The sequence below is a fragment of the Corylus avellana genome, chromosome 7, assembly GCF_965113065.1.
Source record: "Corylus avellana chromosome 7, dhCorAvel1.hap1.2, whole genome shotgun sequence".
NCBI lineage: Eukaryota > Viridiplantae > Streptophyta > Magnoliopsida > Fagales > Betulaceae > Corylus > Corylus avellana.
This window is the reverse complement of record NC_142496.1, coordinates 28,366,709-28,390,367: the sequence shown is the minus strand read 5'-3', so window position 1 is coordinate 28,390,367 and position 23,659 is coordinate 28,366,709. Positions and strand designations below refer to the sequence as shown.

The following is a 23,659-nucleotide window of genomic DNA, read 5'->3' as shown; positions in this document are numbered from 1 at the left end:
TTTTAAATTTTTTTCAGACGCAAGTTAGAGTGTCACACAAATAATTGAATTGAAGAGGTGTGACTTTTCTAACTTATGTCCTTTGTGCACCCACCCACACATGCCACAAACCAAAGCTGATGATTGATTGAGATTGTAAAAAGACCTCAAAAATAGTTATACACTTAATTTACCTAATAAACACAAACTCACAAAAGAACAAGTTTTATAAAACAGCCAAAAAGGACAAAGTATGGGGTTTTGGGTGAATCACCTAAAAGATGAGTTATCTATCTAGAGACTAGAGTATGATTTTGTTTGGCTACAGTTTCTATATGCTCCACTCCATTAAGCAAGCGGCTGAGAACTAAATTTCAGCCTTTATCTTCACTTTATTTGGCCAAAAAAGGCCAAATAAAAACAAGTCCACAATATAGGAGTCCTTTGAGGTGGACGGTGGACCCACTGTCTGAAAGTGTGTGCCTTTAGGATTTGTTATTTGTATCACCCATACCACTAATCAGACAAATTCAACCCTTGGATCAAAGATTATCTTTTGTGGGCCGCTGTAAAAGGTGTGTGGTTGATCATCTAGAAATGTAGTAGAATTCGGACAGAAAATTTTAGAAGATCCGGATCCTGTAAGTTAGTATCTACCTAGGCTTGGTTATATTATCCACCTACCCATTAGACGGAGAGGAACTAACAAAATTTATTTTGTGGTATAAGAGAGATGACACATTTCTAACCCTCTCATGTCACTCTTAACAGCCAGATAGAGGTACTGTAAGGCACACACTGAGCGGCACTTCTTCTCGTGCAAATTTACGGTTGCTAGTCTTTATCAGCTTCGTGTTTTTGGCTTGTTTTAACTGTCTACATTCCTCTCAGCAACTGCGGTAACCAGTTATACCCAAAACGCTGAATTGTCAATCCTTTTGGAGAAAGATTGGCCACTACTTATTGGTGGTTGCTGTAGCTCCTAGCATGACAGTTGTGCTGGAATTCTACTTATCATTAACTTTTTTTTTCGTGCATACAAGAATGTTTGCTCGGGAAATGTCCATCTGGAAACCTGATAAGATGATAAAGCTGGTGTGGGAATGTATATAGTTGAATAAATTCTATTTTTCTAACTTGGGCTTTTTTTAGCATTGCGCCTGTCATGTTAAGCTCTCTTGGGTATTACATATTCCGGCTTGCCTTTGCTGCATATCCAGTGGCCTGATGGGTTGATTTATCGGTGATGGGGTTTGGGAGAAATGGGTGGTGGGGTGTTTTGGAATTGGGTTGTGTGTATAGATGAGTTGAGTGTTCAGATTTTCCTATCAAAAACACCTTCATGATAGTCAGGTTCAGCCTCCTTGTTGCTGCTTCAGTTGCAGCCTTTGCAGTTAGGCAGCTCAATATCAAAACCTCAAGGTCATCGACCTCTGCAGTCAAGCCTTCAGGTACTCCTTTCTATGAATTTCGTGTGTGTCTCTGTGTGTGTGTGTGTGTGTGTGTGTGTGTGAATTGTGTGATTACGTATCACTTATCTAACTGTTTGTTGCCAATACCAGTTCTCTCATGAAGAAAGTTGATTTCTTTTGTGTGCATAAGTATCACTTATCTAACTGTTTGTTGCCAATACCAATTCTCTCATGAAGAAAGTTGATTTCTTTCTTTTGTGTGGATAAGTATCACTTATCTAACTGTTTGTTGCCAATACCAATTCTCTCATGAAGAAAGTTGATTTCTTTCTTTTGTGTGGATAAGTATCACTTATCTAACTGTTTGTTGCCAATACCAATTCTCTCATGAAGAAAGTTGATTTCTTTCTCCCATCCATATTTTTTTAGTCTGAGAAATCTTTCCATAACGTTTTGTCTTCCATTTTCTTGTAAGCTTTCTGCTAAAACATAGTATTTTCTGGTGACGCTGAAACTCAGAAAATGCAGAAGCAAGCTTTGAACTTCAGTGTGAGGGGGGAGACAAAGAGCAGAATACATATTCTAATGCTAGACTCAAAGAGGAGTATGTAAGTACATATTCTATTCTTGATTGGATTTCCGTCACTTTTATGGCCACACAAATTAAATCTGACTTGCAAGTTTGATATGTGTTTTCGGTAATTTTCTTTAATGTAAGGTGTTTTCTAACTTTATATTGCAGGGGGAGGAGGAAGAGGAGGAAGAAGAGGTTAAACTAATTAACAGTATATTTAACAGAACTCATGGCAATCCACCTGATGTTTATGATGATGAGATTTTGCCTGAATTTGAAGATCTTTTATCTGGGGAGATTGAATATCCATTACCTGGTAACAAGATTGATAAGGCAGAGAAAGAGAGAGCATATGAAATGGAGATGGCAAACAATGCAAGCGAATTGGAACGGATGCGGAAACTAGTAAAGGAATTAGAGGAGAGGGAAGTGAAGCTTGAAGGTGAATTGCTTGAATACTACGGACTGAAGGAGCAGGAATCAGATATTCTTGAGATACAAAGGCAACTCAAGATCAAGACAGTAGAGATTGACATGCTCAATATTACCATTAACTCTTTGCAAGCGGAGAGGAAAAAGCTTCAAGAGGAGATTGCACAAGGAGTTTCAGCAAAGAAGGAGCTAGAGGTGGCAAGGAACAAGATCAAGGAACTGCAAAGGCAGATTCAGCTTGAAGCTAAACAGACGAAAGGCCATTTGTTGTTGCTTAAGCAGCAAGTTTCTGGTTTGCAGGCCAAAGAGGAAGAAGCTGTCAAGAAAGATTCTGAAATTGAGAAGAAGCTGAAAGCTGTGAAGGAGTTAGAGGTCGAAGTTGTGGAGCTTAAGAGGAAAAACAAAGAACTTCAACATGAAAAGCGGGAGTTGACCGTAAAACTTGATTCTGCTGAAGCTAGAATAGCAGCCCTCTCCAATATGACAGAGGTCAGAATCGGAATGCTCTTTGCGTGCATAAATGATCTTGTCACATCTGCTTTTCTCTCTCCTTCTTCTTCTTCTTTTGCTTGTTTTCTTTTTAACTGGGTGGGGGACGGGGGTGCTAGAAATTTAAGTTGCTCTTTTGGCTTCTGTTTTTGTTATACTTCTACTGGCCAAATAAAATGCTGGCATGGTTCCCTCTATGAATGAAATCTATAGATGCATAAATATTCACCAATGATATAATAAGTACCTATGATAGGATATTTTCTGTTGCTTAAAGAGGTAGACTTTCCTCATCTACTGTGTCTTGAAGTTTAAATGTTGACTTCACATCTTTTACTCCTAATAATTTAACCATGTAACTTGCCAAAAAGTTATCAGTGAAATACTAGAATAATCAAATGCTAATAGTTGAGATCATTAGGTAAATGCTGGACACACATTATACCTACTTAGTTTGTAACTCAAAGGCAGAACAACATTGCATCATCTCTGAATGATTGTTGTAGTTAGTTCCAACCTTTTTTTAAAAAAAATTATTAATCTATGGCTATGTTGTTGTTCAAGATAGCATGTTTATTCACAACAAGGAGTGAAGTGATCAAGAAGAAGTGTGTTTAGATATTTAAGGATGGCCTGATATAACAACTTGATGAAAGTATATAGGGTATTTGAAATAATAAATCAAATATGCTTTGATCGGTGCTGGTACATGTGATGGGTTATAAACTCATTCTTTATGTGCTTTGCCTCAACACTGCAGACTGAAATGGTTGCCAAGGCAAGAGAGGAGGTCAATAATCTAAGGCATGCAAATGAGGACCTGTCAAAGCAAGTGGAAGGACTTCAGATATATCGATTCAGTGAAGTTGAAGAGCTAGTGTATCTTCGTTGGGTCAATGCATGCTTGAGGTATGAACTCCGGAACTATCAGGCACCACCAGGAAAGATATCAGCTCGTGAACTCAACAAGAGTCTGAGCCCCAAATCCCAAGAGAAGGCTAAGCAGCTGATGTTAGAGTATGCAGGATCAGAACGTGGGCAAGGGGACACAGATCTTGAAAGCAATTTCTCCCACCCATCCTCTCCTGGAAGTGAGGACTTTGACAATGCCTCTATTGATAGTTCCAATAGTAGATATAGCAGTCTCAGTAAGAAACCTAGCTTAATCCAGAAGTTGAAGAAATGGGGCAAAAGCAAAGATGATTTGACTGCTCTTGCATCACCAACCAGATCTCTCTCGGGAGGTTCCCCAAGCAGGGCAAGCATGAACCAGAGACCAAGGGGTCCATTGGAATCCCTGATGCTAAGGAATGCAGGTGATAGTATAGCCATCACTACCTTTGGCAAGATGGAGCAGGAACTTCCAGAGTCTCCTGAAACTCCAACTCCCCCAAATATTAGAACGAGGGTATCATCAAGTGACTCACTAAATAATGTTGCAGCATCATTCCATTTGATGTCTAAATCAGTTGATGGAGTTCAAGATGAGAAATACCCTGCTTATAAAGACCGGCATAAGTTGGCTTTGGAGAGGGAAAAGCAGATTAAAGAAAGAGCTGGGCAAGCAAGAGCGCAGAAGTTTGGTGACAAATCAAATTCGAATCTATATGAACCTACAGCCAAGGTTGAAAGAGAGAGACCAGCAACTTTGCCGCCAAAACTTTCTCAAATAAAGGAGAAGGTGATTGTCTCTGGTGATTCAAGTGACCAATCTAATGATGGTAAGAGTGGTTCTCAAATAATAAGCAAGATGAAACTTGACCACATTGAGAAGAGGCCTCCTAGGATGCCTCGGCCACCTCCTAAACGATCTGGAGGTTTTTCTGCTGGTACAAATACAAATTCTCTGGGTGGAATACCGCCTGCACCACCTCCACCTGGTGCACCACCTCCGCCACCACCACCCCCTGGTGGACCACCTCCGCCACCTCCTCCACCAGGAAGCCTGCCAAGAGGGGGAGGGAGTGGTGATAAAGTTCACCGGGCTCCTGAACTGGTTGAATTTTATCAGACATTGATGAAACGAGAGGCAAAGAAGGATATACCATCATTAATCTCTTCAACATCTAATGCATCAGATGCCAGGAGCAACATGATTGGGGAGATTGAGAACCGATCATCATTCCTTGTAGCTGTGCGTTACATTTCCCCTTTATATTCATTTATGTTCCTGTCTTGGGCTTAAAGTAGAGGTGTTTGTTATACAAATTTAACTAAGTGTGAAAACTGTATGCACTGGATCCAGGTGAAAGCTGATGTGGAAACTCAAGGTGATTTTGTCATGTCATTGGCAACTGAAGTCCGAGCAGCTTCCTTCACCAACATAGAAGATCTTGTGGCTTTTGTAAACTGGCTAGATGAGGAACTCTCTTTCTTGGTATGCTATAAATTAAATTAAGTTCTCATTATCAAATATTGCCCTTCTGTCTGAGATACTAACACCGCTTTCCGGTTTGTTAAGAATTGTAAACTTCACCAGACAGAAAGTGCAATCTTATCAGTCCTCTTCTTTTTTTCTTTTTCTTTTTTTCTTTTTTTCTTTCTGGCATTCTACTAAGCAAGCTTCAAAATTTCTGAATGTCCATGAATTGAGCATGCATTTAAACTTCCCTGGTGACATTTCTGTAGCTGTTTCATATTGTTTAATTATTTTTTTCTTTCTTTGCCTGTGGTAAGGTTGATGAACGGGCAGTTCTTAAGCACTTTGATTGGCCTGAGGGGAAAGCAGATGCATTAAGAGAAGCGGCTTTTGAGTACCAGGACCTGATGAAATTAGAGAAGCGAGTATCTTCTTTCGTCGATGATCCCACGCTTCCGTGTGACGATGCTTTGAAGAAGATGTACTCATTGCTAGAAAAGTAAGAAAGTCCTTCTCATAGAGGACTAGGATGGCTATATAGTTGTAGATATGCTTTTGAAACTTCATTCTAAAATGCCATCATTTCTTCTATGGGGAAAACTTAAATCATCCTTTTGTCTTTTTTAAGTTGTACTTTCCCCGACATCTTTTAAACTGTTAGGAGATCATTTATTTTGTTTTATACCTTCACTTGTTAATTGCTATATAAATGAAGTATAAATTCTTATCATTCTCTCAATATTTTGACAGAGTGGAAAATAGTGTGTATGCGCTCTTACGTACAAGGGATATGGCTATTTCACGATACAAGGAGTTTGGCATTCCAGTTGATTGGTTGTTAGATTCAGGAGTTGTTGGCAAGGTATGGTTTAAATTGTATGAAAAAATTCCTTTTTGGTTGATTGTGAGGTTGGCTTTAAAATGTTTTCTGAAATTTCTTAAAAAACATTTATTGTATTATGGAAGTAGCAATGTCTCAACAGCAAGATGTTCGGAAATGGTTTTCCAATGTGCACCCTGTAATGGCAATATGTTGCAATGTGCGTCAAATGCTTGCATGTATTATGCTGCAGATAAGTGATATAGCATTTTCCCCATTTCAGATAAAGCTCTCATCAGTACAATTGGCGAGGAAGTACATGAAACGTGTGGCGTTAGAGCTTGATGCAATGAGTGGACCTGAAAAGGAACCAAACAGAGAGTTTTTGGTTCTGCAAGGCGTGCGTTTTGCTTTCCGTGTTCATCAGGTATTGTATATTCTGTACTTAAGCTTATGCTTATTACAAACTTCTCTGTTAAGGTCTAGAAAAGAGTATTATCTAATTTATATGATTTACATTCAAATTATAATCACGTAGCCAAATTGGGAAACATTTAGGAGTGGGCTTCAATCTCTACAGTGTTCAATGTTGCAGCATGTTTTCATTGATGAATTAAGTTTAAGTGCTTGCTAAGTTTTCAAGCAAACATATAATGATAAACGTTTTCATTTGTTTTAAAAAAAAATCAAAGCATATTAAATGAAAACGCAATTAAAAAAAAAAACCAATTAAGCGTTTGATAAAATTGCAGTTCGACTTATAAAATAATGCATCTTTACGTGCAATCTGAAACTGCCAATTTTTTTTGTTTTCCAAACACCGTCCCAAACAGGACAATTTCCACAATTTTATTTAAAAACGTAGCCAAACGAAATTTGCATTTCATATCAAAGTTTAATAAACTTTTTTCGTATCAAAATTTCATTTCCTTATAGTGGATTTTAACTTTGGCTTGCACCCGTCTGCAGTTTGCGGGAGGCTTTGACGCGGAAAGCATGAAGGCTTTTGAAGAACTCAGGAGCCGTGTCCATGCACAGGTGCCAGAAGACAAAAAGCTAGAAACATGAGGGAGGGTTTTTCTTTTTTCATTTGAATTTCTCCTTTTATTTTTAGTTGTATATTCCCTCTCACTCCATGTTGCAAACAATATCATATATACTGGACATTGTACAATGACCAGGTCCAATTGAAGATAGAAAAGGAAAAAGAAAAGGCATATATAATTTGTATGAGCTCTGATCCACACTAACTTCTATATGCTTATTGTTGGGCATTGAAACCAAGTAACAAGAGAGCATCTATCTGGTTGTCATCACAATGGTTAGTTGATTTATTAACCCCAACCCATTAAAGTTTTCTTCAAAACAGGGTTGAATGAATTCAACCCTTCTACAAACAAACATGTGTTCAAAATACAAGTGATTCTCACATAGATCAATATCAAATCATCAATCATATGAACACTATAATATCCAAAGCGAAAAAAAGAATACTATTTATCAGTGTAATTCCACTACCGCATTGTGATTACAAGACTTCTGTTCAGGAACTTGGCACCTCCCACCTTTCCTTGAATCTCAGGAGGTAGAAGAATGACACGTCTTTGGTCCCCTGCTTCCACCAGTAACTCGGATCCACCCCTGTACTGCATATGTTAGAAAATAATAATGTCAATCAGAAATTCGGCAAATTCAACCAAGATTAAAGGAGCACAATAACATAACAGAACTATAAAAGTTTCTTATCCTTAAAATCCACTAAAAGGAATGTCTAAATTCGTACTTCTTGCATGCCATAATTTTTTCGATAAGTAAATTCCAATAGTTCAAAGAAGTATCTCTAAAATCTCTTTTTAGACCACTACTTCTGATTGTCTAAGCAAAAAGCTCAAAAAGCTTCACAAGCATATTCTCTTATCTGTTTATATTTTCTCTGCTCATTACATTTAAATATTTTAGAAGGTGAAAAAAAAAAAAGTCTTAAGATGTCATCGGAGAGATCCAAGTTTAAAGGTTAAAGGTTAAAGGTTCAAATTCTCCACCAGATTTATCATGACTTGAAATCTTGAAGGTTCCATTTCTAATTATTTTTCCAGCTTCAGGAAAAAAAGAAAATCATTCCATCTCACTCGGAATGCTTCCCCAACAAACAATAAAAGAAAAAAAAAACACTTGCCATAGACACCTGAAAGGGAAACAATAACAGAACCTTAAGAACTATGATAAAAAGAGGTCAAGGATTTGAGTGGAAGGGTGGACGTACTTGATATAGCTTGATCTCAGACTTGTCAAAACCTGGCATGAGAAGGGTTACTGACTTCTTGGCTGAATCAAATTTTACCGATGACATATTGCTGCTGCGGCTTGCTGGCACAGAAAGAAGATTCTTTGCATCTTCACTTACAGTGTTGAGCAAAATTTTGTTCCAGTCAAGAGGGAAACTGAATTGGAATTGTGGAATGAAAGCAAAAGGCACGGGTGAAAAAGTTTTCTTGACTGTTTCCATTGATTCTACATTCAAATGTGGAGAAGCAATACCAAAAGCACCAGAAACTTGTGCTCCAGCTTGGATTGTACAGCCCCAATAACGTAATGCAGAATTGACAGAGATTGGACTATCTGGATGCATCATAAGGAAGCAGCCGAATTTATGCGGTTCTGAGAAGGCAGAGGATCCTCTCTGCATGGCACATGAATAATTAATAATCTCGTTGGGCCTACATCTAAATGTGGTCACAATAAAAAGGGAATCACATTTACCTCCAACATTTGTTCCAGAGTTTCCCATACTTCTGCACTCATTTTCCCATTCAGATAGGACCTGCTGCCGGTAATACTCATGGTTTCATCTACAAGTCTCATGAGTGAAGGACCAGCCACTCTCCCAAGATCAGTCTTTTCAGCCAGGTTCCGTAGATATTTCAAATACAATCTGTGCATCATCATGTTAAGGCATATAGATCAGAAGAGAGAGAGAGAGAGAGAGAGAGTTTCCAACCTTGCTTTACTGGCTGCACCTATAATCCGTAGAGTTTCCTCAGTGCTGACTCCATCATATATTATTACGTCAAATTTATCTTTTTTGTTGCTCCTTTGAGCCACATTACTCAAGAATCCTACAAGCCTCTCAAGTGCAAATGCCGAAAAAATAGAATCCATCCCAGGAAGCATCCCAAGCTCTTCTCCCACAATCTACACATTATAAACAATAGTCCATAAAGTCCTCCGAAATCTTTCAAATTAGACTGCGCAATAATATCCCCAACCATATTACGTACCCACCCCTTCGAGAACTCCTTGGGTCATATTAAGATGAGCATCTGCTTGCTTTAGTCGATTGAGAGGTTCAAGAAGCATCTGTAATAACCAACAACAAATCATCGAGTAACCACTCAAAGACAAAAAAAATACAAGGTGACAGAGAGTAAGATAGGAGGTTAAAAAACACACTTTAGTGGTTTCCAACCTAACAGCCGAAAGGTTCTTGTTGCATGTGACGGGAGAAGTTCCAATCTTACAATTCAAAAGATAATCAGCTGTGGGGTCTTGGTTATGTATCACCAAGCATGTGCTGAGCCCAGCCAATGCATAATGCTGAGAACCAGAGAGAGAGAGAGAGAGACAGAGAGAGAACTGAATTGAATTGAATTGGTTAAGGAATCACTAAATAATTTGTGGTAAATGGAAATCTTCAGTTATAAACTCCCAACATTATCTCTAGGGAGGGGAAAAAACGCAATTAGTTTGAAATCATGTCAAAGGAGCTAACTTCAAGTGGTAGACTGACATAATCTTTCAAAAATAATGCTCCTATAGAAAAAAGATAAAGGAATATCCAGCCTAAATAACCTGAGTGGTTTAGAAATAGTTCTTATATGCTCTCTTTTACAATAGTGAAGAAGCTCTGAGTTCTTGCTACTTTGATCGAGAAATAGTCAATTACAAAATGTTTCAGAAATCTTATTTGCACCATAATTTATCAAATGGAAACATCCTGAATTTTCCATGAATAACAATTACCCACTGTCTTTCTGAAAACATATTTAGAATCAATAGTCCGTTTATAGTTGCCCTAACTCAGATTAACACAATCTGTGCATAACATACTGCCTACATTTAGCGCAACCAAATTATATGAGAAGTAAAGCAGTTAACTTTTAACTCAAGAACCCACAAATTATCACCAAAAATAAATAGCAAAAACCACAAAACTCAAAACAACGATGCAAAATATGGCCATGTACCTGAGCGGCGAAAACCGCCGAGGTGGTCTTGCCGGACCCACCTTTGCCCAAAAAGGTGACCAATTTGGTTGACTGATGAGAAGAATTACTATCATCGCTGCCACTACTACCATTCTCTGCTGATAAATCCGCCACCGCAAAAGCTCTTCTTCGAAGAGTGGAACGGGAAGTGGGGTGTACGATAAGGATAGGAGAAAAGAGACAAGAAGCCATTCTTTGTAAGAGTTCTTGTTGGGAGTGGGAGTATGCGAAAGACGGAACCTAGCGGAGAAGGGCCCCTCTCCAATGGATATTCCTTTGTCTTTAGGAGGCTACAACGGGCTACAATGAGCAAAAGACCATCTTTTTCTCAGTGAAGCCTAATGTCAGCTTGTGAATTTTTAAAAAGGGAAAAATGTAAAATTAATCCTATCTATCTAGTTTATAATTAGTTTCATGTGGTATTAAAATAAACTCAAAGATCCAATGAGATATGCCAAAACAAAAACAATTTAGTCCTTACAATCAAATTTCGTCCACTAATTTAACATATTCTGTTAATGTGACACTGAATTAAATATGACAATTATCACAATTTTATTGACTCTAACATTTTATGTTATTATAATCTGTTAAGTCAGTAAACAAAATTTGACTGTAATGACTAAATTATTTTTTTTGGCATGCCACATGGACCTTTAAATTCATTTTGATTCCATATGGATTTAATTGCAAATAAGGTAAATAATAGGGACTAATTTTATATTTTTCCCTTTTAAAAATCAGCTCATATGATGAGTAGGAGATTGGCAAGATATATGGGATTTAGAGGATAAATGACTTCCTGACTCCAATTGATTAATGATTATCAGTATTAAGGACTTGGCTTACATGCGGTAGAGCAAAGTAACTCAGATGCAGGTAAGCCAAATCCTATGAATAAAGATTGCAATTTGTTCAAAATAAAAATAAATAAATAATAAAATAAAAATTGTTTATTTCTTTATGATATGGAGAAATGTAATAATTTAGGTTTTTAGAAAGGGATTAGTGTATTAGCATCTTTAATTAGTCTGACTTAATATTGAAGAACAACCGCTTACATTCCTACTCTGTTGACGTGTTGAGGTACGAGTAACGAGAGTGATTAAGGTTTTGACCAAATTAAGGGAGAAATAAATGGTATTGAATATTGATATTGTTAGAACAGTTTTCAACACGGTGGATGCGCTTTCTTCGGGGTCTTCAATACGTCGTCGTGCACTTCAAATCACTACAAAAAGGACAGCATTGTCAAGGGGGTTTCCGGTTTCCCGGGGACACTCCAATGCCAAAGTCAGAAAGTTTCTAAGAGAAATATTGTGCTTCAGCGCACAATAATTCAATACGCTCAATAATATGTGTGAGGATATTTCAAGATTCAAGATCTTTTTGTACCTTGTGTAAGGGCCTATTTATAGGCTCTGGGAGATGAAGTAGACTTGGACTGGATCTTCTTATTTGAATTGGTTTGAGAGTCCAGAGTTGAGATAGAACTCAACAGCTATCATGTAGAGATAAACATTGAACAGATATCATGTAAAGATAATCTTGAGTAGTCATCTTGTAGAGATAAGTATGACGTCTTTATTCCAATATTATCCTAATTGGAATATAAAACTATCAATTAATTAAATAGTCCTTGCTATTTAATTAATATCTTCATGGGTCTATCATTGGCCATTGGGCCCAAAATTTGGTGGGCTTATAGTGTGAATTTATTCCCAACAGATATCATGACTATGATATATTTTTATTTATTGTTATTATTTCTCTTAATTTCTTACGTGCTAGCTGTCAATAATCAAATTGACACATACAAGGAATTCCATAAATTGCGTTAATTCTTTCATATATGTCGGTGATCTTGTGTCCTATATATAGAGGCTCCTTAGCAGCCGTCAATTAGTTACTTGAATATTTACAATCGCAAGCATATGATGGCAATTTCATCATCGACGTCGGAATCAGATTGGGCATGGCTTCCAACGGACCTCCTCGATTCGATTCTGCACCAGCTGGCCTCACCCATTGACAAGGTTCGTTTCGGTGCCGTATGCAAGTCATGGAGGACAGCGGTGAAAGAGCGACCACGTCAAGGCATTCAAATTCCCATGTTGTTGGTTCCCAGCAAACACAATATCAAGAAAACGCGTAGTTTATACAGCATCACCGACCGGACAATCTCTGACGTTAACCTCCGCATGCCTTACAATCGTAGAAGATGTTGCGGTTCTTCCTTCGGTTGGTTGATCTTTCTAACCAACACTTCGTCTATTACCCTATTCAACCCCTTCAGGAACAAGAAAATCCGTCTCCCACAGCTTCAAAAACTCAGAGGCTATACAACGAAGTCAGGTAAACAGTATACAGTCGAAAAAGTCACATTGTCCTCGGACCCCACTACTCTTGAGGACTCGGACTGCCTTGTTGTTGCAATATTTGGTGAATATAGTGACTTGGTTTTCATGAAATTAGGTGACAAATCTTGGACTTATGTGGATCATGAGCATGGACACTTGTTCTCTGATGTTTTATTTTATAAAGGCCAGGTTCTTGCCATTGATCATAGAGGTTTGCTTCTATCCATTGATGTTAATAGCAATCTAAAAAAGATACTTGCACCGAGAGATCTTGAGTATGCAGACCTGACGTATCTTGTGGAAACATCTATGGGAGATTTGTTGCTGATACGGAGGTTTCTCGCTTCTTGGCCTTTTGGAAATGACGGTCAGGGTATGACTGGTCATTTTGAGGTGTACAAGCTTGTTCTAGACGATGAAAGTGGAAAGGTGGTGAAACGGGTGGAGGTGAAGAACACAGGAGATGATGCCTTGTTCTTGGGAGACAATTATTCTATATCTATTCCAGCTTCCTACTTTTCGGGGTGCCATCCTAACTCCATATATTATACTGATGACTATACTGATACACGGCCATACTATCCCAATGGGCCGCTTGACATGGGTATTTTCAATTTAGAGGATCGAAGCATTCGACTACACTACAAACCAAATCCTTCGCACAAGTATATGCCTCCCCCAATTTGGATGCTACTGCCTATGTTGTAAGGGAAATAATATGTTGGACCAATTTTAGATGGCTTACTTGATTTTGTTTTTCTATTAATTATATTTTGTTTTAGCATTATTCTAATTGTTTTTCTCTTATATTTGTTTGTGTTTCATTTAATTCCAGATACAGACTCCAAGATTTTTTCCCAAATTCTTGTTCACATATGATTTGGTTGGTTCAAGAAATAACTAAGTTTAAATTGTTTATGTAGCATTTATCTTCCAATAATCAGAAACTAGTTAAAAATATAAATTGTTATGAAAGAATCATTTGAAACCATAAAAAATAATAATAATAATAATAATAATAATAATAATACATACATACATACATACATTTTGTATTGTCGAATATCAAGCAACATTGTAATATGTAATATAAAATGATAAAACAAAGATTTGGTAGGGTAGAGTAGTGTTTATCTAGCTATAGAAATAAGTATTACTAGAAATACAAGAAATTTGAACGGAATAATTATTTTTATTCATTTGTTAGGTGACAATAAATGAATGACCAAATTTCTTAGTTAGAATGAAATCGGATTTCAATCCTAAACTAGCAAGTCATGTTGACGTGTCATGTTCGGATTGTGTTGAGACATGATATAAGATTATATAGGCTAACCATAACCTGACCCATTTAATTAAATGGTTAAACGTTAACTCTCTAATTTTGTATTGGGTTCATATCGGGTTCACAAGTCATGTTAAAAATATGTTGTACTGAAAGATGAATATAAGACTATATAAGTTAATCATAATTTGACCAATTTAATTAAACGAATTAAACTCCTTAACCATAACCCTTTTATTTCATGTCGAGTTCGCGGGTGGTGTAAAAAATTATCATATATATAAATTCATATGACGTATTTGAATAAATAAAAAATTAAGTAATAACATTTTTAAATAAATTTAATGATTTTTTATTTAATGAGATAAGTGTCACGAACAATAATTTAAAAAATAGTTGTAGTTTTATTCATCTTGATTACCATCTTAGTTTTGTAAAAATGATGATGGCATCAATAGTACTGTATCCATACTTTCAGTGAATTATTATCTGTCCGTTGCTTGTTGGTAAGACCCAAGATTTGAAATTTAATCGGCTGGAACCATGCCTAATAAAACAAAGGTTATTACTTCGAATCTTCATCTCCTTTTTCGTGCAAACATGTTTAAAAAAAAAAAAAAAAAAAAAAAAAAAACCCAAAATCTGAAATTATTCATTTTAAATTCCCAAACATTGCAATGATCAAATATATATACACCACCATAAATAAAAAAATAAAAAAATTAAAGATAAAACAAAAGCCTTTCAACGAAAAATTAATTTACGGCTAAAGAAAAGTAAGACTAATTTATAAATTTTGTTCTATTTTGTCCCTTTTTTTTTATTTGCCCCAATACTAATTTGAAAACTCAAGGACTAATTTAATACACGTACACCAAAAGCACAAAGACTAATTTTGTATTTAACCATAATAAAAAAAAAAAAATGAAATCAAGTTCATAAAGATGATATTAATGTTTTTGTAACTTTGTGATTGAATGGGAATCACATGTAACTTTGTGCAGCTATCCTTACCCGACTATAGAAGACTACTGAAAAGGCTCTTCACCATTTTAAGGAAAAGCACTTTACAGGATGCAGAGAGAGGGAGCCTAATTGAATTTAATCAAATCATTTTAATATTAATTATTATTTATAATTAAAAATCCTAATAATCACCCCCATTAAATTTGTTATCTGTCAGATTGAGGCAGATTGAATTTAATCAAATCATTTATTAAACCAATTAATAAATATGTCCAATTTATTAAGTAAATTCTATTTTTCACCCCCTCAAATTGAGATCGGGGAGGGAGAGGAAGAGAGATGTTGTAAGTATGGGAAGCAAGAGACCGGGATGTGGGAGAGCCGGTTGCCGATGACCAATTGACTGATTACAAATACTAGGACATTTTAGTGTTATGGACGGGCAAACAAAGCATATGACGAGCGAAATTTGGATTGAGATATTAAAAACAGGTATATATGGTAGTGGCCGGGGAAGAAGCTTCTAAATATCACAACAAACACCCTAAGTGATAGCCACATATCAATTTCATGTAGCTCTATATATATAGGACACTTCTTTTATTTAAAAATCATTACAACTCATCTAGCGCACACTTAAGTGAACAACCAATGTCCATCGACGTTACCCCAGCCAGATTAATCTTGGCTCAGGGTGGTAAAAAAAAAAAAAAAATCCACATACGGTCAGAACTTGAAACAACATGAACAACACATAACAGAGGAAACTGAAAATGATGATGACCACACGAATGCTCTTCCATTTAGATGAGAATATGCATCCTAGTGAATTTTCTGCAGCTTGTAGTTATTTCTACAGCATACAAGCACGATCCCAAAAAAGAACAAAAAAAAAGAAGAACATTTTTGTGAAGAACATGAGTGAAGTGACCAAGAGAGATAGCCAAAAACAAACAAGACACAGAGTATTCAATATTCATAAGTAATTCACATTAACTTAAGAGTTTACTAATGGTATCAAGCCAAACATTACATTTCGTGTAACAAGTTAAACACATCCTAACAATGATTTATTTAATAAAAAGATCACAAAGATAAACATCACAAAGATGAGTACTTAATGATCGTTCTCCTTCATGTGGTTGTCCCTCTCCTCTTTTGTGGCGAATGAACGCCCGCATCCACTCTTGAAGCATGCGTACACCATAGAAGCATGTTTTCCCCTCTGGTGCTGCAGCATTGCCTCTCGAGTTTTGTAGGATTTGCCACAAACATTGCATACAACCGGTGGAGCCATGGCAACTCTTGAAGAGGAGAGATGTAGAGGAAATAAGCTAACTCAAAAAAAAAAATTAACTCAAAAAAAAGCTGAGAGGAGACTTGCAGAGGAGAGGTAGGGGCACTAGGATAATTGCCTTGTTCATTGAGATTGCAATAATGGGTCTTTTGCAGCCCAAAATTCTTCTAATTTTGTCAGGTCTTGTGTAAGAAAACCATCTTAAAACCAATTCACTCTTCACTAAGGGTGCAAAGGCGGTTACGGTTAGCGGTTAGTGGCAATAACCGCTAACCGTAACCGCCTTAGCGGTTAGCAGATTTTACTAACCGCAACCGCTAACCGCCTAGCGGTTAACGGTTAGCGGTTAACCGCCGGTTAGCGGTTAGCAAAATAGATAACCGCCCGCTAACCGCTTTTTTTAAATTGGGCTTTTTTTGGGGGCTTTTTGAGCTTTCTTTAGGCCTTTTTGGACTTTTTTTTTTTGGGCTTTTTTTACCCTCATTTTTTTTTTCTTGTATTTTTAATATCTTCTTGGGCCCAATTGCTATAAAAAGAGCCCATATTGAAAAATCAAAAATATTTGATCCAAAATTTACATTTACTTGTACTTTAAAAAAATTTCCTTAAATATTAAATCATAACTGGTTAATTATTTAAATTCTTATTATATTTACTTATAATCTTTTTTCTTTGAATTGAACTTAATATTTAATGGTAAATGGTAATGTTCAAACTCCTAAATCCTAAATTCCTAAAGTATCTAATAATGCTTTAATTAAATTGTAGACTTGTAGTTATAAGTAATATATTGTTTAATTCAATTGAATCAATTGTGATTATCATTGTACATGAATCATATGATTAACTTGTAGACTTATGACTTATGAGTTATGTCATATTATATATGTATTATTTATTATTATATAATCATATGATTTAATGATCAAGTTATCATGTGATATAATCATATCAATTATAGTGATAATATATAAATTACTAAAATTATAATGATAATACATTAATACTTAAATTGTGTTTATAAGTAACACATTGGTCATTGTTTAATCCAATGTCAATTACTTAATTTGATATTATACGAATCATATCATCATTGTACATTAATAATATGATTCACTTGAAGTCTTGAATAAAGTATTTGAATTGTCATTAAATCATATGATTAAGTATTGATATTATACATTTATATTATTCATATACATATGTATACTTATATAGACTTATAAGTTTATAACATACATTGGAAATAAGTCTCTAGATATTTAATTGTTGTATTAGTATGAATTGGTATACTTATGAGTTATGTCATATTATATATGTATAATTTATTATTATATAATCAAATGATTTGATGATCAATCTCATATGATATAATCATATAAATTATAGTGATAATATATTAATACTCAAATTGTGATTTAATTATTTTTTTTTTTTAAATTGTGATTTAATGATCAAGTGATTATATGATATAATCATATAAATTATAGTGATAATATATTAATACTCAAATTGTAATTTAATGATCAAGTGATTATGTTATATGTATAAATATTTTTATAGTTATAATTATAAAAATATATTATATAAAAAGGCAGTTAGCAGTTACGGTTAGTAGACCCAATAACCGCTAACCGCTAACCGCTAGGCGGTTATAGCGGTTAGGCGGTTAGCGGTTAATGCGGTTAGACGGTTAGGCAATTAGGCAGTTGGCGGTTATAGCGGTTAGTGGTTAGCGGGCGGTTTTTAACCGCCCGCCTTTGCACCCCTACTCTTCACTCTTCCAACCCCTTTAATGCCACGTCGGCAATCCTAAGATGGGTGCAGGATTCACTTAAAGACAAATCTCAATGTGCTTAAAAATAATTAAGTAAATAAAAATCTCAGTGTGCTTAATAAGATTGGTTTCCTTTAATCCCCACATAGATTGATTTCTTCTTTGGCTGGCGGATAGTCTTCTTGTTTTTTAAACCCTCAAGGCTCTCATCCTTAGCTCTATAGGGGCAGGAGTTGCACCTTCTTCTTTTTTTTTCCTTAACAATACAAGGAAAGAGGGGAGGGACTACAACATTACAAAGCAGAATTAAAAAAATTACAAGGAACGACTACAACAAAATTTGCAGCAACATGCATGAGGTCTAGAGTTTGCCTCTCTTCCCCACTTTTTGACCCTTCCATGATGGAAGAGAAGAAAATGCTAATTTGATATCCCTTAACGCATTTTTATTGGACTAACCAAAAAAGCTTAAAAGTTATTTTGGCTAGCCCTAGCCTCTAACAAAACACAAACACGTGTCTTAATTTCAATGTATCCAATTTCAGTGGAATTAATATGAGTCCCAAAAACATTTGAGAAATTATATATATTGAAGATTAATATAAGATAAGTTAAGAGAGAGAATTTTAGGCAAAATACATGCGTTCAAAAGTATCCATATTACCCATCTTATTCTTATTCAACTCATGCACTCAAATTCCAACTTGGCAATCAAATGACATTTCAAGTCCCTTCTTGTTCGTCTTCTTTGTTTTTTTTTGGGGGGGCTATATCATGTTGAGGTCTTTATTACACTGCAAGTTAATATTTCTATATATATTTGCTCTTTCTCTCATCGAATCATATCATGTATACATGAAAGTAACAAATAGCTAGTTAACTTTATTTTTACACTGCAATGTTAATATTCCTATATATATATATATATATGTTTTAGTAGTGATTCAAAAGGTTCTTACAAAGGCCCAAGATATCAGGTTAATAGTCTAATTCTTTTTCTTTTTTTTAATTATACTTAAGTTAAACTTAACTTAAGAGAAGAAAAAATACCTATTATTTTATTGTTTTAATTTTAACTATACAACAAATTTTTTAAAACATCCTATTATTATAGCCTATTAGAGTATAGTATAGGATTAATTGCTGTTTGATTTTTTATTTTATTCAAGAAAATTATCTATAAAAAATAGATAGGAAATCGTTCATGAATTCAAATTCAAAGTCAAAATTAAAGTTAATGGTTCAAAATTTGTGAAGTTTGAAGATTTTTTGTTACTGTTCACGTCAGTTTCCCCTGTGCCTACATCACACTTCCTCCACTTCTGCCACGACGAACATGCTCATCATTCATCAAATACTACTCCTGATCAAAGCATATCAATAACAATGAATGAATAAGAGGAACGAAAATCAAAATCAATACGTACAGCTGATATCGATTACCATAAACAATTAAACACTATGTAACAAGGAAAGTGCAGTAATAAGGCCGGTGTGAATATTTTCAATTTTAGTCTTCTTAGCATCAAAAGTTGTGACTCCATCCTTAAAACTGACATTAATCCAATCATTTAAGCTTTTGATTTCTCAGTAATTTACCTATATAATTAACCAACAAAGGAAGTTTTTGATTTGAGAATTAATATGAAGCTTTCCAATGAGTCCCCTTTTCCTTTCTTGTGCAAATTAATTTTGTAACATAAGCATTTCCAATCTTTTAGTTATCTTTAGTTTATTCATGTTATCCAGCCCAATTTTTGCTATAATAAATCACTAGGTTAATGTTTGGTGCCAAGAAGAGGACCAACTAATGGAATACTCAACTGTTTCCATAAAATAGCTATTTCACCGCGACTGGCCACTGTTTGTCATGCATTGTCTTCGGAACCACTCAACAGTCACCGACCATCATTCGTTGTTTTCTTTGGAGGTCTTGCCTCTTCACTAGTCACAGTTTGCTATTATCTTTGATCGCCTTCTGCTGTCATTTGTAATGCCACCCCTACTGTTAGGCTTTAGGGTTGAAATCTGATTCTAGTCCAATTAAAAAATTTGGCCATTCCTGTAATATCACCTAATAAATGAATATAAATGATCATTTCTTTTCAATTTGTTGTATTTTTATTATTACTTATTCATAATATCGCTAGATAAACACTATTCTACCTAACCAAATTATTTTTTATTATTTTATATTACATATTAATTACAATGGTGCTTGATAATTGACAATACAATAATGTATGCATTATGTTTTTGGTTTCAAATGATTCTTTCGTGACAATCTATATTTTTAACTAGTTTCAGATTATGATGATTCACTCAATATTTGGAATGACATTAAACACGAACAAATATAATAGAAAAGCAATTCAAACATATGATGCTAAAAAATAGATAAACAAAATCTAAGTAAGCCAATTAAAATTAGTAAAGTACTATTTTCCTACAACATAGGGAGTAGAATCCAAATTGGGGGAGACTTATGCTTGTGGGAAGGATTTGGTTTGTAGTGTAGTTGAATGCTTCTGTCCTCCAAATTGAAAATACCCATGTCAATCGGCCCATTAGGGTAGTATGGCATAGTATCGATGTAGTCATCGGTGTAATATATGAAGTTGGGGCGACAGCCTAGAAAGGCAGAAGCGGAAACAGATATAGAATAGTTGTCTCCCAAGAACAATGCATCATCTCCTATGTTCTTCACCTCTACCCGTTTTACCACCCTTCCACTTTCATGGTCGAGCACAAGCTTATACACTTCGAAACTATCAGTCATACCCTGATCACGCCAAGAATCCAAACACCTCCGTACCACCAACAGATCTCCGCCAGATGTTTCCACCAGATATGTCAAGTCAGCATACCTCAAATCTCTCGTGGCAAGTATCTTCTTTTGATTGGTATTAACATCAATGGATAGGAGCTCACCTCTATGATCAAGGACAAGAACCTGGCCTTTATAATATAAAACATCACCAAACACTGACTATTTATACTCGTCCACATAAGTCCAAGAATCATCACCTAATTTCATGAAAGCTAGATGGTTAAATTCACCAAATATTGTCACAACAAGGCAGTCTGAGTCCGCAAGAGTAGTGGGGTCTGATGACAATGTGACTTTTTGGACTGTATACTGCTTACCTAACTTCGTTGTATAGCCTCTGAGTTTTTGAAGCTGTGGGAGACGGATTTTCTTGTTCTTGAAGGGGTTGAAGAGGGTAATGGACGAAGTGTTGGTTACAAAGCTCAACCAACCGAAGGAAGAACCGCAGCATCTTCTACTATTGTAAGGCATGGGGAGGTTAACGTCAGGGATTGTCTGGTCGGTGATGCTGTATAAACTCCGCGCTTTCTTGATATTATCTTTTGTTGGAAATAATTTTGGATGGTGCACAAATTCTCATTGATATAAAATAATTACAATATGAAAATTAACAATAAAATAAATAAAATACGTGAGATAAAAAGTAGAGTATGGAAAGATCTCACAATGCTATAGAATCACGCAAGAGCGTTGTCCTTAAAGGTTGATTCGTGCCTCCCGGAGTGTATAACTCGGTGCGATCGGATCCTTTGACACACAACCTCCCAGGATTAGACTATAGCGTCTAACTTCGTTAAGAACGCACTTCCAAATAACGAAGACTAGTAGAACAACCCTTTGATTTTCTTGATGAAAAACCACATAGAGAAAATACAAGAAATAGAAGACAATATAAGTGGAAAAATCTTCTATGTGGCTATATTATATGTATCCAAGTAAACTAATCATAAAAAAATATATATATAAGAATATAATTTTTTTTCTTTCAAACTTATGTTGCAAAACATATATCTTCTCGTGGGATGTTGAGAAGACTTTCTTTTATAGTGCTAATCTTTGTTAGAAAAAAGATAACGTAAGCTTTGTATAAAACTTGATAGGAATTTAATACCAACGGTCATAAGGTATAAAGAGTCCCAACTATAAAACTTGTTCTCAAAAACCCATAAAAACTTGAGAACTCTAACGGTCACTAACGGTAAGGAAAAATAAATGGGTTAATGACAAATGGTCAAAACAATATTTAATGACTTGTAAACAATGTCAATGACCAAACGGTTACAAACCAAAAATGGTTAAAAGTTGAATTTTTTCTTTCTCATAAAAACTCATGAAGATAATATTAAATGATAAAATGTTTTTAAATGACTAAAAAATTAATGTTTGTAACAAATATTACAACATCTTTGCTGGGAACCAGCAACATGGGAATTTGAGCGCCTTGTCGTGGTCGTTCTTTCACCGCTGTCCCCCATGACTTGCATACGGCACCGAAACGAACCTGGTCAATGGGCGAGGCCAGCTTGTGCAGAATCGAATCGAGGAGGTCCATTGGAAGCGATGCCCAATCTGATTCCGACGTGGATGAAATTGCCATGATCATATGCTTGCAATTGTAAATATTCAAGCAACAAAGTTTGCACCAATACTAATTGACGGCCGCTAAGGAGCCTCTCTATATAAGGAAAAAGAAGATCACCGACATGTATGTCCACCCGGTGACTGTCGCCCTTAATTAATAGAGACGTGCCACAGTAACAGATACGAGTCCTTGCAGTGTTAGAGTTGCTGAAGATAAGGAACGTGAAGATTAGAGTGTTGAAGTATTTGAAATAGACTTGTTATCTTGTAAATGCTATCACTTATTAGAATAGTTATCCATTGTAATGTATTTGAATTTACACAGTACGTTATCTCACATTCAATTCAAATGTATAGTTTGTTTCTCTTTGCTGTAAAAAGCTAGCTTATTTATACTCATTGAATGAAATTACAGTTGAAACCAGTATTCAAACTCACACCCTTTTTTTTTTAATTTTTTTTTTTTTGTTATATTGTTTATGAAATAATTAACGCAATCTATGGAATTCCTTGTACGTGTCAATTTGATTATTGACAACTACCATTTGGTTATACTTTTGGATAAAAACTTAATCAGTCTCGTAAAATCAATTAATTAACACTCCAAATTCCAATACAAGGCCCAGATAGTGCCACATCAATCAAATAAAATCCAACGGTTAAAAATAATCCTAAACTTTTTATTCCATTCGCACAGAATCTAGCCACTCTTCTCCTACGTCGGGACTCGGGACCTTCACGGTGGAGCAGCCGAGCAGGCTACAAAAAGTTGTGCGGGGTCGGAGCCAGGCCATATGCAAACCCACATGAAGTTGGGCCACGTTCATAATGGGCCACATAGAAAACGGGTTTGAATTTGTTGGAGATTGGATTGGATTACGTGAGGCACGTTTCGGTGATTCAACAAACCACTAAATTTGGCGTTGGTTGTTTGTGATCGGGAGGCCAACATGGCAGCATAGGCGGTGATACATGAGAAACAGAGAAAGTCTCTTAAATATATAACTCACTCATTTGATGGGGGAGGTAATTAAACTCCATAAACGCTCTTTTAAATTAGTAATTTGAACGAAAAATTACTAAAAATCCAAATCCAACCAACAAACCAAAGAAGAAGAAGCAAGTTTAATTGGAAATTGGCATGAGCAAAGATATATAATTAACTTGAACAACTATATATGTATCTGCATTGCAATTTGTACAGGAAAGTAGTTTTATTACGTACAGAAAATG

The 23,659-nt window shown here is 35.5% G+C and overlaps 4 protein-coding genes across 7 annotated transcripts; 2 read left to right on the top strand and 2 right to left on the bottom strand.

Moving 5' to 3' along the window:
* The first annotated feature begins 736 nt into the window (after positions 1 to 736).
* On the top strand, positions 737 to 7,298 carry CHUP1 (Hydroxyproline-rich glycoprotein family protein). 2 transcript variants are annotated; one of them, XM_059597024.2, is made up of 9 exons: positions 737 to 1,430; positions 1,920 to 1,999; positions 2,134 to 2,886; positions 3,647 to 5,020; positions 5,132 to 5,263; positions 5,563 to 5,744; positions 5,996 to 6,107; positions 6,349 to 6,492; positions 7,035 to 7,298. In XM_059597024.2, exons 1-9 carry the CDS (start codon positions 1,322 to 1,324, stop codon positions 7,131 to 7,133), a joined length of 2,985 nt encoding a protein of 994 aa, XP_059453007.1. In that variant the 5' UTR covers positions 737 to 1,321; the 3' UTR covers positions 7,134 to 7,298. The 2 variants fall into 2 exon arrangements, with proteins under 2 accessions (XP_059453007.1, XP_059453006.1); XM_059597023.2 differs by having other exon boundaries at positions 738 to 1,430; positions 1,911 to 1,999.
* A 74-nt stretch (positions 7,299 to 7,372) lies between these two features.
* Positions 7,373 to 10,652, bottom strand: LOC132183665 (P-loop containing nucleoside triphosphate hydrolases superfamily protein). Of its 3 annotated transcripts, none has more exons than XM_059597025.2 (7): positions 10,310 to 10,652; positions 9,516 to 9,659; positions 9,348 to 9,422; positions 9,064 to 9,257; positions 8,826 to 8,997; positions 8,329 to 8,745; positions 7,373 to 7,711 (listed from the first exon to the last, which is right to left on the bottom strand). In XM_059597025.2, exons 1-7 carry the CDS (start codon positions 10,520 to 10,522, stop codon positions 7,580 to 7,582), a joined length of 1,347 nt encoding a protein of 448 aa, XP_059453008.1. In that variant the 5' UTR covers positions 10,523 to 10,652; the 3' UTR covers positions 7,373 to 7,579. The 3 variants fall into 3 exon arrangements, with proteins under 3 accessions (XP_059453008.1, XP_059453010.1, XP_059453011.1); XM_059597027.2 differs by having other exon boundaries at positions 7,373 to 7,706; XM_059597028.2 differs by having other exon boundaries at positions 9,516 to 9,578.
* Positions 10,653 to 12,267: 1,615 nt separating this feature from the next.
* Positions 12,268 to 13,398, top strand: LOC132183894 (F-box protein SKIP23-like). The gene has a single exon (XM_059597360.1). The coding sequence runs from the start codon at positions 12,268 to 12,270 to the stop codon at positions 13,396 to 13,398; it is 1,131 nt and encodes a 376-aa protein (XP_059453343.1).
* Positions 13,399 to 20,461: 7,063 nt separating this feature from the next.
* Positions 20,462 to 22,442, bottom strand: LOC132183895 (F-box protein SKIP23-like). The gene is made up of 2 exons (XM_059597361.2): positions 22,347 to 22,442; positions 20,462 to 20,968 (listed from the first exon to the last, which is right to left on the bottom strand). The coding sequence occupies exons 1-2, from the start codon at positions 22,440 to 22,442 to the stop codon at positions 20,462 to 20,464; spliced, it is 603 nt and encodes a 200-aa protein (XP_059453344.2).
* Positions 22,443 to 23,659: the final 1,217 nt, after the last annotated feature.